Source organism: Populus trichocarpa, chromosome 1 (assembly GCF_000002775.5).
Source record: "Populus trichocarpa isolate Nisqually-1 chromosome 1, P.trichocarpa_v4.1, whole genome shotgun sequence".
Classification (NCBI taxonomy): Eukaryota; Viridiplantae; Streptophyta; class Magnoliopsida; order Malpighiales; family Salicaceae; genus Populus; species Populus trichocarpa.
This window is the reverse complement of record NC_037285.2, coordinates 38,413,484-38,429,960: the sequence shown is the minus strand read 5'-3', so window position 1 is coordinate 38,429,960 and position 16,477 is coordinate 38,413,484. Positions and strand designations below refer to the sequence as shown.

At 33.3% G+C, this 16,477-nt stretch overlaps 2 protein-coding genes across 2 annotated transcripts; one reads left to right on the top strand and one right to left on the bottom strand.

The window, feature by feature from the left end:
• Positions 1–2,645: 2,645 nt before the first annotated feature.
• LOC7487546 (nudix hydrolase 10) lies at positions 2,646–7,310 on the top strand. Its single transcript, XM_006369948.3, has 9 exons — positions 2,646–2,682; positions 2,856–3,055; positions 3,752–3,817; positions 4,573–4,710; positions 4,897–4,974; positions 5,058–5,108; positions 5,196–5,230; positions 5,883–5,991; positions 6,611–7,310. The coding sequence occupies exons 1-9, from the start codon at positions 2,661–2,663 to the stop codon at positions 6,818–6,820; spliced, it is 909 nt and encodes a 302-aa protein (XP_006370010.2). The 5' UTR covers positions 2,646–2,660; the 3' UTR covers positions 6,821–7,310.
• Positions 7,311–8,617: 1,307 nt separating this feature from the next.
• LOC7485112 (fasciclin-like arabinogalactan protein 1) lies at positions 8,618–11,267 on the bottom strand. Its single transcript, XM_002298833.4, has 2 exons — positions 10,560–11,267; positions 8,618–9,476 (listed from the first exon to the last, which is right to left on the bottom strand). Exons 1-2 carry the CDS (start codon positions 11,199–11,201, stop codon positions 8,898–8,900), a joined length of 1,221 nt encoding a protein of 406 aa, XP_002298869.3. The 5' UTR covers positions 11,202–11,267; the 3' UTR covers positions 8,618–8,897.
• Between the last annotated feature and the right edge of the window lie 5,210 nt (positions 11,268–16,477).

Sequence of the window (16,477 nt, the reverse complement as noted above, 5' to 3'; positions counted from 1 at the left end):
CTCTGACTTAGAGGAGCTAAATTGCTGATATAAAAACTTGGATGTCGGTTAAGATGCTTCGGAATGTAATTTGGACTCGTTTCTTCACGAAACCTGTTTGCTGGCAGAATTCAGTTGTCATCTTTGTAAAATCATATCTCCCTCATAGGACATCGTTTTTAGCTGAAATTTGGAGCGTGGATAGGTATTTGAATTAGGAATCCAAGAAAATTTAGTTTGCATCAATTGGACTTCTGTAGCTCCAGATATTAAATTTTTAATGGCCAAAGGTCAACACTGGCAGAATGCGAGATTTGACTTTGGAGGATGTGATTTCCATGATCTTTCTCTTTTTATTTTTCTTGCATTACATTTCCAGAAAGGTATGGATGTTAAATTTTTAGTGCCACTGGAATCACTTCATTTCGATCTCTAGAACTCACGTTCTGCACAAAACATCGACTGAACGTTAAATCTGCCAATTATCTCCAATTTACTCCTTTTTACATCTTTCATCCAAAAGTACCTTCAAAACATAAAACAAAGAATATCAAGACATTTTATATATAAAACATGGACAAAACATCAGGTAGATGTGGGTGAAACTATCGAATAATATGGTTACATCAGGCTTCATGAAAAATCTCCATCGGGGATCTCTATTCAAATTTCTACATCTCCATACAACATCTCATTACATAATTTTTTTTTTATGATCACAAAACATTTTTTATTTTTTAGACAATAATGTCATCTACAAAAATTTATAAAATCTCATTTTCCTTGTAGTAAAAACTCTCATGTTAACAAAAGCCATAAAAAGGCAAGCATTTGTTTCTTATAAAGGTACATCCATAAGATCATAGCTACAAATGTAACAGTTTTCATACAAATATAGCCACAAAAGTAATGTTTATACAATGATTATTTTTCTCCCTCACTTTTATTAGTTAAATTCTTCCAAACATGATTGTTTAAAAGATTTTGAGGAGGATAAATGATAATACCTATAAAATTTTTCTTTTTGGTTGTTTGGGCCAAGTCTAAATGACATGCCTGACATGATATAATAATCAATGTAACCATGATAACATCAACTTTTCTATCAATAATACATCTGTATCTTTATAAAAAAAAGTCAAAGATTCGAGTGTATAAATATACCTCATTACCGTGCAAAATCAAGATTCCATATTTGACTACAAGATAACCATACAAAGGTTCCAAGCTATAGCCACACAAAAAACGTAGCTTGACTTAGCCATTGAAAACTTGACAACACACACAATCCCATCTGAGGTCGTACAAAGGCAGCCTTGTAAGACTATTTCATTCTAGCTAGGCCATTAAAGTCAGCTATACAAGTTCATGTCATTCTAGGCCATGTAAAGCCATAGACTCTTTATCTTCATATTTATTTATTTTAATATAGAACACTCCTTTTCTATATATACTTGTTGACTTGAGTACCAGAGAATTCTCCATTTGAACATGGAAAAACTTGTTGACTCACGATAAAGCCTAGAACCCTGGACGTTAGTGATAGGAAAACCAATTTCTTTTTCGAGTTTTTTTAACAACTTCATCATCATGGTTCTTATGCTTGCGTCATTGATGAGTTGAATGAGGTAGAAATGGACAATCATTGAGATGTGTGGTAGTCACTATGTAATGTGCGGATTAGTGGTGGAGAGAGTATTCGTTGTCAAGGGGTGACGATGGACCAGGAGACTAGTGGCTTCTGTTTGTTTCAACGTGGGTAATTAATGTCGGGTTTTCAAATTCTTATTATTTCTTAGTTTTGTTTTTTTTCTTACTTTCTTAAATATATCGAAACTTAAGAAAACTCGTTTTATTTAGGTTTTTTTTTTCTTTAATGTTGGAGACGTGTGACACAAGTATTGTGTTAGCATATTAATGTCGAAGTTGTTAAACATGGACGGTTTTAACGGTTAACAAAAACATATAATAAAAATGGTGAAAAGATCTAACTAATAATACCCGACACCAGAAAGATGTGATGTGATAAGCAATTTTCTCCTCCGTAATTTACTAGTTGATATGATCTTTATTTTGTAAATTCAACTCCCATTCCAAACCTGTGGCCATAAGCCTCTGTCGTCCTCTCCCTTCTTTTACTTGAGATGTCCTCACGGGCCGCCCTCATCATGAATGCACCGCGAAAACAACGGAAGAGGGCGGCTAGTAAAAGCGGGCACCACATGACGTGAAGAGGAACCCCATTTGTCAATGAAGGGAGTGGAAATACGTCATCAAGCATATAGTCTTGCAGAGTAGTTTTCCCCGCATCTAATCCAAAAATCATTTCACACTATAAAAATATAGCACTAGCACTGGCATTCTATTATTGAAGACCTTTCGTTTCTGTCGCTACCACCAAGACAAACAAGCCCCGCCCTCTTGTCTAAGGTATTCTTGTTTTATACCGGGTAGTTGAAAATGAACCAACTTGTTTTGTATATATTCCCCTTCTTCTACGCTGCTAAATTTATGTTTTAGTTGTGTTGGTCAGACAGGAAGGCAGATAGTTTTTTAATTTGCTGGTAATTAGAAGAAAGTAATTAGTATTTTCATTTGATTTGTGAGTAAAGCTGATGTGTGCATGTATATAACATACAGGAAACCATAACCATTCATTTATATGAATTTCCGTTTAGTTTATGTGTGTACTCGCCCACAAAGGTGGAAACATGAATCCATGTTGGGTTGGGTGCGGTTTTCGTGATCATTGTCGTGTTCAACATCTTTTTTTCTTGGCTGTGTTTGCGTAGGATTTTTGTAATTTCGTTGAACTGGGATGTGAAATAACTGTTGTTGGGTACATATTAAGCTTTTTTTATTGTTGTTTATTTCAGCTATGGTTGGATCCATGACAGTTTCAGTGAATTCCACACCGCCGGTTGATTTGTATGCAAATGGCACTGTTCATCATGCTGAATTACTTCCTGCATCTGATGATGATCATGGTGGTATCATTGTGGACATGAAGGAGCCTATGGACCCGGATATTTTTCATGCCAAGCTCAGAGCTTCATTATCGTTGTGGGGGCAACAGGTGTTTATTTTAACACAGCTTCCTTCAGAATTTGATTTGCCTTTTAATTTCAATGATGGAAAAGTTTTTCCACAATTTGATTATATCTATCGTGCATAATCACTATTGAAATGCTCGTATATTTCCTGAAATTAACATCTGGTTGAAAGAATGCACGTTGAGTAACTAAGGTCTGAGTAAAGCACGCAGCAGAATATGTTCTTGCTAACCACTAACTACTATGAGCTGTTGCTGAAAAATCTTTTTTTTTTTCATTTATCTCTTACTATTATGAATCTTGCGAGTAAACAATTGAAGTCTGTACAGAGTGGTGATCGGTAATATGCAATTCTTCAAGACTTTAAGTGAGAATTCATTGATATGAGGATTGCAGATGGGTCTATAAATTGATGAGTAAACACACCCAACTAAAGTCATCTACAAATAATATGATCTTGTGGGTTGAACCACCTTTGAAGAGATGCATGGCATCTGATGAATGTAATTGGTCATGTTTTTTTCTCAGCGTAATAATAGTGAACTACCTCTCTGGACGCTTTGTAACATGGCTTGTTTAAAAGATCTTGAAGATTGTCTAACACTTAGTCACAAACTCTTTAGTTATACAGCAGTGATACTCTTTATTTTCATCTTAATCTTTTTTCCCCTGAACATATTGAGTTGGTGGCTAGTTTATCTTTTATTTTATCTTTGCAGGGGAAGAAGGGAATTTGGATCAAGTTGCCAATCGCACTGGCAAATCTTGTAGAAACTGCGGTTAAGGTAATTACTCTCTGCTTCTGCGAAACCTAGATCACCACAGGTAGAGACAGAAATAGACATTAATCATCTAACAACCTATAACCATGCTTCCTTAAACTGAATTCATCATGTGAATTCAGGTTTATGAATGGAACCTTGTCACATGATTATTCACCAAACCATCTCGATTATTGGATCTTTTGTGTATTATATGTTATATTCTCCGCAATCAATTGGAGGCAGCTGAGATATAATCATCCCAGCTTCAGAATAGAAAATCTTTTTGATCTTTTCATTGCTGTGGCAACATAGGTGCCGATCCCTCTTTTCATAATAGAGCACCAGCCAGGAAGATGAACTTACCTTATAATCTTTCACAAATTCTCTCATTGTACTTAATATATATTACATATTTTTCTTATATAGCGACAATAAATCATGTCCCTATGTAGGAACAAGATGAGTGCAAACATGAGCCTGTGAAGTGATAAGATAACTAGGTTTTGATTCTCAGAACCTGGTGCTCAATCAGCCTTTTTGACATGATTCAAGTCCCAACTCTTAAAAACCAATTCTGAACATAAAATCCTATTTTTTGTTTTTATGAAGATAGAATACCAATGGTATATTCATGAAATGTTGATCTCACCTGTTTTCTTCATTAATTTTAAGAGATTTGTTGTATACAGTCATCTCCCATTACTCCAAAAAATGTTATGCTAGTAAAAGATGAAAAATGATGACCTCTCTTTGTACCTCTGTTGTCCTGATAACAGAAAGGATTCCAGTACCACCATGCAGAGCCAAATTACCTCATGCTTGTTTATTGGATTCCTGAAACCCCAAGCACTATTCCTGCAAATGCTTCCCATAGAGTATGTGTTGGTGCTATTGTCTTGAATGATAAAAGAGAGGTATTCACTATTTCTGCAACAACTTCTCTTGCTGATTCTGCTTACCCTAATTCTACTTTCATTATATTTGCTTTTTTTTTTTAATTTTATTTCTTGTTTTGTCAAATTCTTAGCATCATTCTCCCCCTCCAAAAGTTGAATTATACATCTATGTTACTTTTTTGAATAGCCAAAATCCCTTTATAGGTACTTGTGGTCCAGGAAAAGAGTGGCATATTTCAAGGAAAAGGCGTGTGGAAAATCCCTACTGGAGTTGTTGATGAGGTACATGCCCAGAGCTAGGAATTTTTATTGTTTAACATTTAATGGATCTCCTTAATCATTTAAATGAGATTTTCAACATGCAGGGTGAGGAGATCTTTATGGCAGCTGTAAGAGAAGTAAAAGAAGAGACGGCAGTAAGTAATTAACTGTATACCAATATACGTTCCTTCTTTTTAATTTCAAATCACATCTTTCTAAAAGCACATGTTTTTGTTGCTCAGATTGACACGGAATTTCTGGAAATTCTAGCGTTCAGGTGTGAAGTTTTTGTTGCTGCTGATGGTTTTTTAAATGTGACTCAAACTGTTGATTATGCTTAATTTTTTAGCTATGGAGAATGGATGGTAGTTTGATTTTTGAACACCAATTATATTCTTACTTTCGACTTTTAGACTTGTTCTTGAAGATGGTCTATAATGGATAAACCAAGATATGGATTCAGGGTGATTTTCTTTGCGTAGAGAAAGCAGCATCTAGAGTTTCTCCTTGTAGATTCTCCATGTAATGGCTAAACCTGTTCCGCGTTAAAAAGAAGCCATTCATTCTTGGGAAAATCAGGTTGTCCGATTTTTTTGTTTTCTCATGAAGAGATCACTTGCTTCTGTCCAAATTGAATATCATGAATCCCTATGCCAGATTTCTTTGAAATACATCCCAGTCCAAAAACTCAGATTTCCTGACTCTGCATTTAATGCATGGATTGGATAATTTCGCACTGCCATGCTCTATACATGATCTGATGACGATGTCTCTCTCTCTATATTCTTATCTAAACTCAAGTGTGCATAAAGATTTCTATTTTCTTCCTGTGATCTTTCTGGCTATCTGGTGTATTAAATAAAGTTCATTGACTTCAGTCAGTTTGGTGCCTTGACATTTTCCTCCCATGTTTTGGCTATGACTTGCAGGCAATGGCACAAATCATTCTTTGAGAAGTCAGATTTAGTCTTCCTCTGCATGCTGCGTCCATTATCTTTTGACATCCAGAAGCAAGACTTAGAGATTGAAGCGGCTCAGGTAATCCCCGGCAGTGTAATGTGGCAACACCTGATACATGACAACGTTCTAACCTTCAACATTCTCGTTTCTAGTATTATTGCTTTCCTTAAACTGGTCTTTAAAGTAAAACAAGGCAAACTCATGCAGTCTATTTGCTTCGCTTTGTCTCTGAGTCACTCTGTTATATTCAAAATAATAAATTTGGAAGAGAGAGAAAGCAGTACTCCATGTGCCCAATACAATCAATACATAGCATGTTTTGGTGTTAAGATCTGCCATTTGTTCCTTATCTTTGGTGTTTAAGTCCTGCCTTATCTTCTAAACAAGAAGTTCCTTGAACGGTTTAAGAAATAACAAATTGAGTCAAATGGTTTTGCCTGATTGCTCTTCATCTTAGTTTACTTAAGGGCCATATGACAGACTCGACATTTATCTTCCGCTAAGAAAATTTCAGAACTGGGGCATAATCTTCTGTCACTCTGTATACATACAACATGCAGTTATCTGATGCATGCTCCTTGCGTTCTGTTGTGTTTTAGTTCTTTATCACTTTTTTTGCTTGAAGAAACTGGACTTAGGATTGAAGGATGCGATAGCTGATTAAATTTCCTCACGTGGTTGCCATTTTTCTCCCCAGTGGATGCCATTTGAGGAATATGCAGCTCAACCTGTAGCCCAGAACCATGAGCTTTTCACCTATATCATTGATTTATGCTTGGCAAAGGTAGACCGGGATTACATTGGATTTTCTCCACAACCATTAAGATCAACGCTTAATGACCAGATAAGTTACTTATATTCAAACGCCAGAGATTTGAACCAGTCAAGTTCTGCTGATCGCCAATAGAAATCAAGCTTATGTTGTCTATTTGCTGTGTAACCAAATTCATTTATTTACATCTCCACTGTCCTCTTCCATGACTTTAGTAAGTGAAAGTGCATTCCTTCAAGTCACAAATTCATATAAAAATAGCGCTTGTGCATGGAAGAAAATATCCTGAAAATGCAGACACTACTAGATGGGAAATCTGTAGGAGTTGCTGCCTGAATAGATCCTCTTTATTCAAAGCTTGTCACAAAGAGCAATTCCTGAAGGTAAGCTTGTCATCTAGTGCACTGGGGATGGGTCCATGGCATGCTTCATCGATCATTGCCCTTGGAGTTGCCAAACGTTGTAATGGCGTGAAAGCAGACTAAAATTGTATTTTGCCGTACAGGCTCGTAACACCCATGTGCTCCTGCAATATTTTGCAGTAACTGTATCTGATAGCATTTTACCACTTACAGCAAGTTGTTCTCCCCTAATGAGTCATAAAAGTGCCATCATTTAGAATCAATCTTGTTTTCATATATATATATATATGCACATAAAGACATGCTCTATGTGTATGTATATGCTTACATTTGAGACTACATCCCCTCCCTTTGTCTATCCCAGTGGACCACCTCTACCGAAACATGACAGGTGGTCTGCCATGCGGCACAAAAACCGGAATACAGAAGAAAAAGGTATGAAAAATCCAAACTACATTAGATAGCTTATGGTTACAAGTCTCAGCAGAGCCGTAGAGCTTTCTTCATTTCTTGTAGAAAACCACCACATTTCTAACACCCAATAGTTCATCGAACTGGGAAATGGGGTTTATAGTGGCAAAAGATATGTTGCAGACAAGTTTTGCTTTACTTCTAGCACTGTGGCTGTCGGTCTCCAATCTTGATTATGCAGAAACAAGAAAAGTGCACACTATGTCCATATCCATGCCAACCTCTCGCTCCGCCACCTCCCCCACCAGTTCCAGATTATCCCTCATATGCGACTCCACCTCCTCCACTTGCTGGCTACGTTTCACCACCATCTCAGGCCAATTGTCCACCAGTTCCAGTTCAGTGCAGCCAGCACCCCCCCCCCCCCCCTCCCTATGCTTATGGATATCAACCTCAAGAGAACGGTTCCACGTCATGTTCGCCTTTTAAATTCATTTCAGTCATAGTTTTGCTCAGATCCATTGCTATTTTGTTCTAGGTTTACGTGTTTTGTTTCAGGTTTCATTATACTAAAACAGTACCCACATATATATAGTCTGGCTCAGATCCATCTGCTACCATTTACATCTATGTTCAGCAGATGGGTTGATGGGCGATTTTCTTCAAGTGCCATTAAATGAAAGTAAGAGTATTGTCCTTTACTTTCTCACATGTTTACTTCTCGAGTGTGTGTGTGTGAAGTGGGAGAGAGAGATCTGATGGGTACTGTCTGGTTTTTTTTTTTTTTTTTTTTAAGAAATGTATTAAAATTTATTTTTATTATTTTTAAAATTTATTTTTATATTAAAAACATTAAAAAAATTAATTTTCAACAAAAATAATTAATTTTTTTTCAAAGACAGTACACAAACAAATGGGTGAAAAGTAGCAGAAACTTAATTTTAATGTTCTTTCATCTGATTGCTACTTCAACATCAGAACCAAGTCCACCTTCAATGGAACACGCACAAGGCAACACGGGATGGAATTCACATCATTACTGAGAATTTTTTGGTTCATCTCGTGCATAAACAGTCCTAAACTCTTAAATAAGGAGAGCATATAGAATGTTAAGATGTCACAATTTTCTAATAAAACCTAAATTGACATGGCAAGAACATGAACCGAAACTTGCACACAAGAATTCTATTTTACTAGGCCAAAATCTTCTGGTCGATGACAATAACAACGTTTTTCCATGGATCTACAGTATCTACCACAAAATACAGATCACAAACCGTATACAAAAAGGCAAGAAAGAAAGAAATAACACAGGCTAAAACAATAAGACATGAAAAAACAAATAAAACATACTCTAAGTGATAACTTAGCCATTGAAGCCTGACTTATTCCCCACTGTGAGTAGACAAAAAGAACAATTTGAAAGGACTTACACGCTACTACAGCATCAAAAGCCCTAAGCACAAACTCAATACCATGGCAACAAGTCTTCCACCATCAAGTCTCACACTAGCATTGTTATCAGCTGTTTGGTCTGCTGCGTCGCCATCAGGTGAATCAGCTGGTGAGTCTGATGGCGCATCATCGGCGGAGGGCTTCTTATGCTTGCTAGATTTTGGTGCATCTGCCGCCTCCTCCGGGGCAGGTGCTGGAGCTGGGGTCAGTGCTGCTTTAAACAATTCCTTGGGCAACAAGACCTTATCAATGGAGTATATAGCAAGTGGCTGCTCATCGATCAAAGTCCCAACTATTTTTGCAGTGGTACCCCTTGTCTTGAGGGTCACATCCTCGCCATCATTTTGCACTGTGAAATCAAACTTCTTATCCCCATTTGTAGCTAAGGTGTTCATGATTCCATTGTTGGATTTTAACATTGCTAATGACTGATAAACAGGAACACCGAAGAATTGAAGGAGTGACTCTTTGCCAGAAGCTGTTAAATTCTTGAATTTTGGTAAAAAGGCCTTAAATGGATCGTCAAGAGGGCAAAACACTGTTAATCCTCCATCAATAGTGTCCTGAAACCAAACATAGCCATGAGGCCCATGGCATTCAAAATTGTTACTAATAACCTTGAAAAAATAAACTAGAAGAAATCAAGTCTATGCTGCAATTACATTTGATGGTTTTCAACTTGAGACAGAGAATAACAATGCAAGTAATTCGATGGAAAGTTGTTTAAACTTTCTGAAGTTTGCTTTAAAATAAATAATAATAATTTTTATTTATTTTTTAAAATTCATTTTTGACATTAACATATCAAAACATCTAAAAACACTAAAATAATAATCATTTAAAACAAAAAAAATCAATTTTTAATAAAAAACAAGAACACTTGAAAACAAAAAAAGAAGAAGATAAAAGTGGATGTTGAGAAGAAACATTGAAAAAGAGCAAAGAAGAGTCAAAACTCAAAAGTTCACAGTTTGGTCACAGTGTGTCCCCCATCTGCACGTGCGAGTTGTTGAATCTCACTTGTCCTAATTGATTGCTTTTTTGAATTATTGGGGTCATAGCTCACTCTGTAAGGCATTTTCTACATATAAACTGTCTTTCCGAATCAATCATACAAAGTTTTTCAAAGATAGATAGTGGAAAAAACCCAGATCGTGAGCCTTTTTTTTTAAATTAATTTTTATTTTATTTTTAAAATGATATCTTGCAAGCAAGTCCATATCTAACTAGAATATTTAAAATCACAAAGGAATTGGCCCAATCTATCTAGTTTTTCCAAAGAAAACATTTAAACATCAATATCTTTTATTTACACCCAAGATCTAGAGGAAAAAGCAGCGATTAATAATTCATTGAATCCCATTCACCAATTAATTAATCAAATCAATTGCTCCGCCTGATAAAATAGAAATAAAAGAGAGGTCAACATAATAGTAATTCCTTCGAATTTAATTTGAGATTAATGCATATATGGGGATTTTTCCTATTATAATTTCAATTATCCTAAAAACTAAAAATCAGTATATCTTTTTTATTCATTATTAAGAATATTAAATCATAGTTGAGTAATAATTTCTCTTTAAAAGCAGCTAACTAGATCTCAAAAAAATAAAAATAAAAAGGAATTGAAAAGCAGTATAGAGTACCTGATATGTCTTTGAAGCATCAGGGTTTGCAATCAAAGTATCAGCAAAAACCTTACACCCATGAGCTGACATTATATCCGTTATATTCATAGCACTTGGCTCTGGTGTGGGCGCCGCCGCCACATCCGATGGCAACAACTTACTGATCTGTATAACTGAAATGTTGTAGGGTATCTCCTCTACAGACTTGACATAAAACACATCAAGGTTCCCTCCATTATCTTTCGGTCCAAAAGCCACTTTCCCTCCTTTAACATCCGTTATGTTAACGAACCCGGTAGACCCAGGAGCTGACCCGGTGGCCTGGAACATGGTGGCTGCCAACGCGGTGCCGTCTCTTATCTGGTGGAGCTTCTTGGTACCGAAGTAATCCAAGAGGACGTGGAGGGAAAGGATGTTTTTGATGGTGGAGATTGATGGCTTTTTTGAAAGGATTTCAGACATGGCTGCGTTGTCGACGGCACAGACGGTGATGGTTGTACGCCGATTGATTTCTCCGGCGAGGTGGGTTAGGGTGAGGTAGTGATTGAAAGTGGAGAGAGATGGGTGCTGGCCTAGTATGGAAGTAATGTTGTGGCCATAAGTGATGGTGGTGGCGGTGGAGAGGAGAAAAAGTAGAGAAAGGAGTACAGTAAGCTGCATTGTAAGAGAGAGAGAGAGAGAGAGAGAGAGAGATGGTGAAGTGAGTTGGAGGAGGAAGAGGAGGAGGATGAGGAGGACAGGTTTGTATAGATCCTGGAGGAGTGCTTTATGAATATGGGTTTGGTTTTTGATTAATTTACTTGTCAAGCCACTGTATGTTATCTTTTGTCGTAGAGTGAGATATAAAGATTTCGCTGCGAGAGAGGCTGGTGTCTTTCAGCCCGGGTATTATTGTAGTCGGTTTTAAAATGTTTTTTATTTTAAAATATATTAAAATAATAATTTTTATTTTTTTAAATTATTTTTTACATTAATAATTTGAAAATACAAAAAAAATATTAAATTGAAATTAAAAAAAAATTATTTAAAAAAAAACACTTTTAAAATATAAAAATAAATAAATTTTTAAAACACATTAGTATGAGCTTTAATTGGTAACATCTTATATATTATAGGTTGATTTTATTAATTAATATATCATAGTATTTTTTTAATTTTGATGTGGAGATAAAAAAAATAAGTTTTATATAAAAGTCAAATTATTTTTTAGTTTTGACGTATAAAAAAAAAGTTTTATTTAGGTAGTTAAATCTTATTCTAATTTTGATCAGATTATATAAAAAGAAAAAAAAAATTAATATAGATAATCAGTAGGTCCTATAAGTTACCTTTATAATTAGTAACATCTTAGAAATTACAGCGGTGATTAATAGTATCATATAAATTACAACTTAGTTTATTAATTAAATGTTATATCATTTTCCAGTTCTGACGTGGACGATTAGAAGAAAAAAAGCTTTATATGAGTAGTCAAATCATCTTTTAGTTTTGACGGATAAAAACAAGATTTATATGAATAGTCCAATTTTATTCTAGTTTTGATGTGGATTAAAAAAAAATTAATATAGATAATTGGTAGCATCATATAAGTTATAGTTATAATTAATAGCATTTTATAAGTTATAGCATAGTTTTAACCCGGTGTGACCCTATCTAAGGCTGGAATCGGGCCGGGTTGAAGAAAAAATAGGGGAAGAAAAAACCCGGTGTGACCCGGAGGGTTGACCCGGCAAGACCCGGTCAAAAACCCGGTTACAACCTGTTGACTTTTATTTTACTAAAATGACATCGTTTTGATTTAAAAAAAATTGACCCAGACGATCTTGTAACCCGATTAAAATTTGGAACCCGAATCTTGAACCAAACTGAGTCTGAAAACTATGAGTTATAGCTTGGTTTCATCCACTAATATATCATATTATTTTTTAGTTTTGATGTGGATGATAAAAATAAATAAATTACATTAGTAGTTAAATATTATTATAGTGTTGATATGGATGAATAAAAAAAAAACTTAATATGAGTAATTAGTAGCTTCCTATAAGTTATAACTGTAATTATTAGTCCTATAATTTACAGGTTGGTCTCATTAACTAATATGTCTAATCATGTTCTAGTTTTGACGTGAATGATTAGAAAAGAAAGGCTTTATATGGGTAGTTAAATAATTTTTTAATTTTGACGGATAAAAAAAAAAGCTTTATTTGGATAGTCAAATCTTATTATATAGTTTAAATATGGATGATAAAAAAAGAAAGCTTAATATGGGCAGCCAAATTTTAATTTAGAAAAGGATTCAAAAAATCAAAAGAGAAAAAAAAAATAAGAAAATCATGGGAATTTATTATGCTTTCCAAAAAAATGTAATTATAATTAGTAAGAAATCAAGATCACTCGTATAAAACAAATCCTAGTTTCCAAAAACAAAATACCTTTTAAAAAAAAAATATAAAATCCCTATAGATCATATTCTTGGACTTCCTATATCCCTAGCTTCCTCTTCATCCTCTTAACAAACCCCATAAACTTCTCATTTTCTATCCATCACCAAACTCTACAATATTATAAACACAAGATCAAGTTGTAAACTTATATGGAAGTTTAAGAATATGATTCATATGTTTTTTATAATTCTTTTTTTTAGCAACCTTTTTCTTTAGAAAAAAGTTTTTTTACATGGGTGATCTTGATTGTTTATTGATTATAATTACATTTTTTTAATAGCACAATAAATTCTGATTCCATGATTTTCTATTTTTGATCTTGATTGTTTATTGGTTATAATTATATATTTTTTAATAGCACAATAAATTCTGATTCCATGATTTTCTATTTTTTTCTCCTTTTATTATTTGGATATTCTTTCTAAATTAAGATTTGACTACACATATTAAGCCTTTCTTTTTTATGATCATCCACATTAAAACTATAAGATAATGTGGTATATTAGCTAATAGGTTTAAGTTGTAACTTATAAGATGTTACTAATTATATCTTGAGCACCATAAAATTTATCTTTAAAACTAAACATAAAAGCTAAATAATAATAGAAATATCCTTTATTTTATTTGATTTGATAGAAGCAAAAGATAGTCCAATATAATGAGAATTGAGGAAGGAGATTCGCTTATACAGAAAAGTCATGTTTCAGTTTAGGTGTATTTAGATTCAAAGAATATCTATATATGTATTTTTTAGAAAATCATCTAAAATAGAAAATCAAATATTATACTAAAATAAGTTTTTTTTTTCATAGTTGGATCTTTATAATTCATGTGGTTTTTCATGTAAATACACATTCCATCTTTGAATGTTTTTTAAAATATTTATGAGATAACCAATGAACCATTGTTTTTTGTTTATTCACTAAAAATATTATCACAAATAAATATTTTAGTGCTTTAATTGATATTGGTAGCACATATTGAATTGGACAACAAAATAATAAAAATGTTATGAATAGTATCAATCCTCTGTAATAAAATAAATTCTAAAAGCTAATATAAAAAATTAAACAAGTAATTGTATATATGAAACACTTAAAAAAATATTTAGAGGATAAATTTAATTTTGAACATATTTTTAATTTCTAAGGGTTGATTAGCTTTTGCGAAAATATCAAAAGAACACATTATTTCATTTCTCTATAGATATTTGAAATTGAAAATAAAAAAGAACAAAAGAAAAAGGAAAAGGAAAAAAATACCTTTAATATCTTGTAGTTTGATTCATTTTACACTTACCCATTATATTTTGAAAAATTACAGTTTACATCATAGGCCAACAAAAAAGTTTAAATCTAACAAAATAACTAAAGTATCCTCATGTATATTATATTGGAAATCGACCTCAATGATAAATAATTTCTTCTTTATCATCGACTGACAATATTCTCTTTTTGAAAAGTAAATTTCCCTATCCTCCTAAACCCAAATCAAACAAAAAAAAAAGTTTTTTGCAATTGGGTTATCGCATGATTTCATGGTTTAGTGTGGCTGTCTCTTCTTGTGCAGCGCTATTCGAATCTCGCATGAGTTTCATCCTAAAACCAGCAACAAACATGTTTTGAAGAAAAAAATTAATCAAGACTTTGAAAATCATTGGTCGTTTATTTTTTTGTTATTAATATAATTTATTCATTTGTTTATAGGTTGTTTTTTACTCAAAGAAACTAAAAACACAAAAATTTATAAATGACAACACATCAACGTCGAAGCTCAAAAAACCCTAAAAAACAATCATTCTTATTTAATCAACAATAATAAATATCACAAACATGATTTTGCTAGTGGAAAGCTTTTAGTCTTGTTTATTTGAACACCTAAAAAAATCCCTAATTTGAATGTCACGGGGTAAAGTTCCCTAAACCATAATTTTTAATCTCTATTAAAATGTGTTTAATTAAGCACTGAACCCTTATTTTAAATATGTTTACCCATGATTGAATCTAATTATTAACTTTTTTTTGGTAGCTCTAAAAAAGCCCTAAACTTTACCTCATAATTAACTATTCATATAACCTTAATTATGTAATTTTTACTTAAAAATATGATTGATTAATGTAATAAAACTTTTATTAAATATGATTAACCATTATTTAAACTAATTAGTAATGTTTTTTTGGAAGAACATTACTAATGGTTAGGGTTAGGCATTGGAGATAAATCAGTTGTTAAATATTATAATAGGTGGCGTTATGGTTATTTTAAAGAAAATTAAAAAGCAGCTAGCTTTTTTTTTAAAGTAAGCAATAATCAAATTTGTGGTATTTTTGTTATTTTAATGCAATATGGGTTTTTTAGTCATTAAATAGAAAATAATAGTAATTCTATAAATAATTAAACATTCTTTTTAGTCTTTTGGGCGCGCCAAGTCAAGGATGTAAAATATTACACACACTCCAAAGTTCATGATGTAAATTATAATTTTTCAAAATATAGCAAGTGTAAAATGGAACAAATTACAAGATGTTAGGGGTAATTTTCCTAAAAGAAAAATAAAAAACAAAAGATTATTTCTTACAACTAAAGATTTCATCAGGTATTTTATGAATATCTACAATTTGGTATTCCGATCTATTTAGATTATGTCTTTACAAAAGAAATTAAAACCGGTGGCCTTTCTCTACAATATAAACTTTGTGCACACACACAACACTATGGACCAAAAAATTCAATTGTTGCACGAAAACCGAGAAAAGAGAGGAGAAAAAAGGGGAATAAAGAAATAGTCATCGAAGCAACGTTGAGACTTCATTGATGACATGTACTGACTTAGGAGGAAGAACTCAATAAGAAGATTTCGGTGACACTAAGAAAAGCCACCATTAAAGCTTAAAGGAGACCGCATGCACCACCCTAACATGATTCGTAAAATTTGTAGGTTAACATGGGTCAATGCGATATGTCATCATCTTTTCCTTTCACTCCCTGAATTTTTTACGACTTAATCCTTGGACAGTCTATTGTTTCACATATAATCATGATAAGTTTAGGCAGAGGTTAAAACAACGATGGTGCGAATTTTGTTTTAGCCAGATCGTCATTTAAATGGGGCAATTAATTTGTCTTTTGGCCTTCTAGATCGAACGAGTCACACCAACTTTGTTTTGCATTTATTAATGCATATAGTGTTCAACTGCTGTTATTTAACACATGGGTCAAGTTTTCAATTTGTGTTTCACATTTTTCCATCGTATGCAGAAAAAATTAACTGAAACCCATATGTTTTTTTACGTAATAATTGATTTTTTATTCGACCCGCAGCAAAGTGCTGGCACAAGACCTAGTCATATAAAATACTAAAGGGGATGACCTTTTCACTGTAAACACACCATTGTTTACCTTCTCACGTTTTACTATAGATCCACTATTCAATTTTATTTTTTAATTTGGTCTTTAAACTTTGTTTTTGTTCAATTCCATCCTTTTATGAGC

Coding starts and splice junctions, on each gene's coding strand:
- LOC7487546 (XM_006369948.3), top strand. CDS start 2,661: ATGTGTGTACTCGCCCACAAAG. Junction 4,711..4,896: donor TCTTGAATGATAAAAGAGAG/GTATTCACTATT, acceptor ATCCCTTTATAG/GTACTTGTGGTCCAGGAAAA. Junction 5,109..5,195: donor AAGTAAAAGAAGAGACGGCA/GTAAGTAATTAA, acceptor TTTGTTGCTCAG/ATTGACACGGAATTTCTGGA.
- LOC7485112 (XM_002298833.4), bottom strand. CDS start 11,201: ATGCAGCTTACTGTACTCCTTTCTCTACTTTTTCTCCTCTCCACCGCC. Junction 9,477..10,559: donor ATGCTTCAAAGACATATCAG/GTACTCTATACT, acceptor GTTTGGTTTCAG/GACACTATTGATGGAGGATT.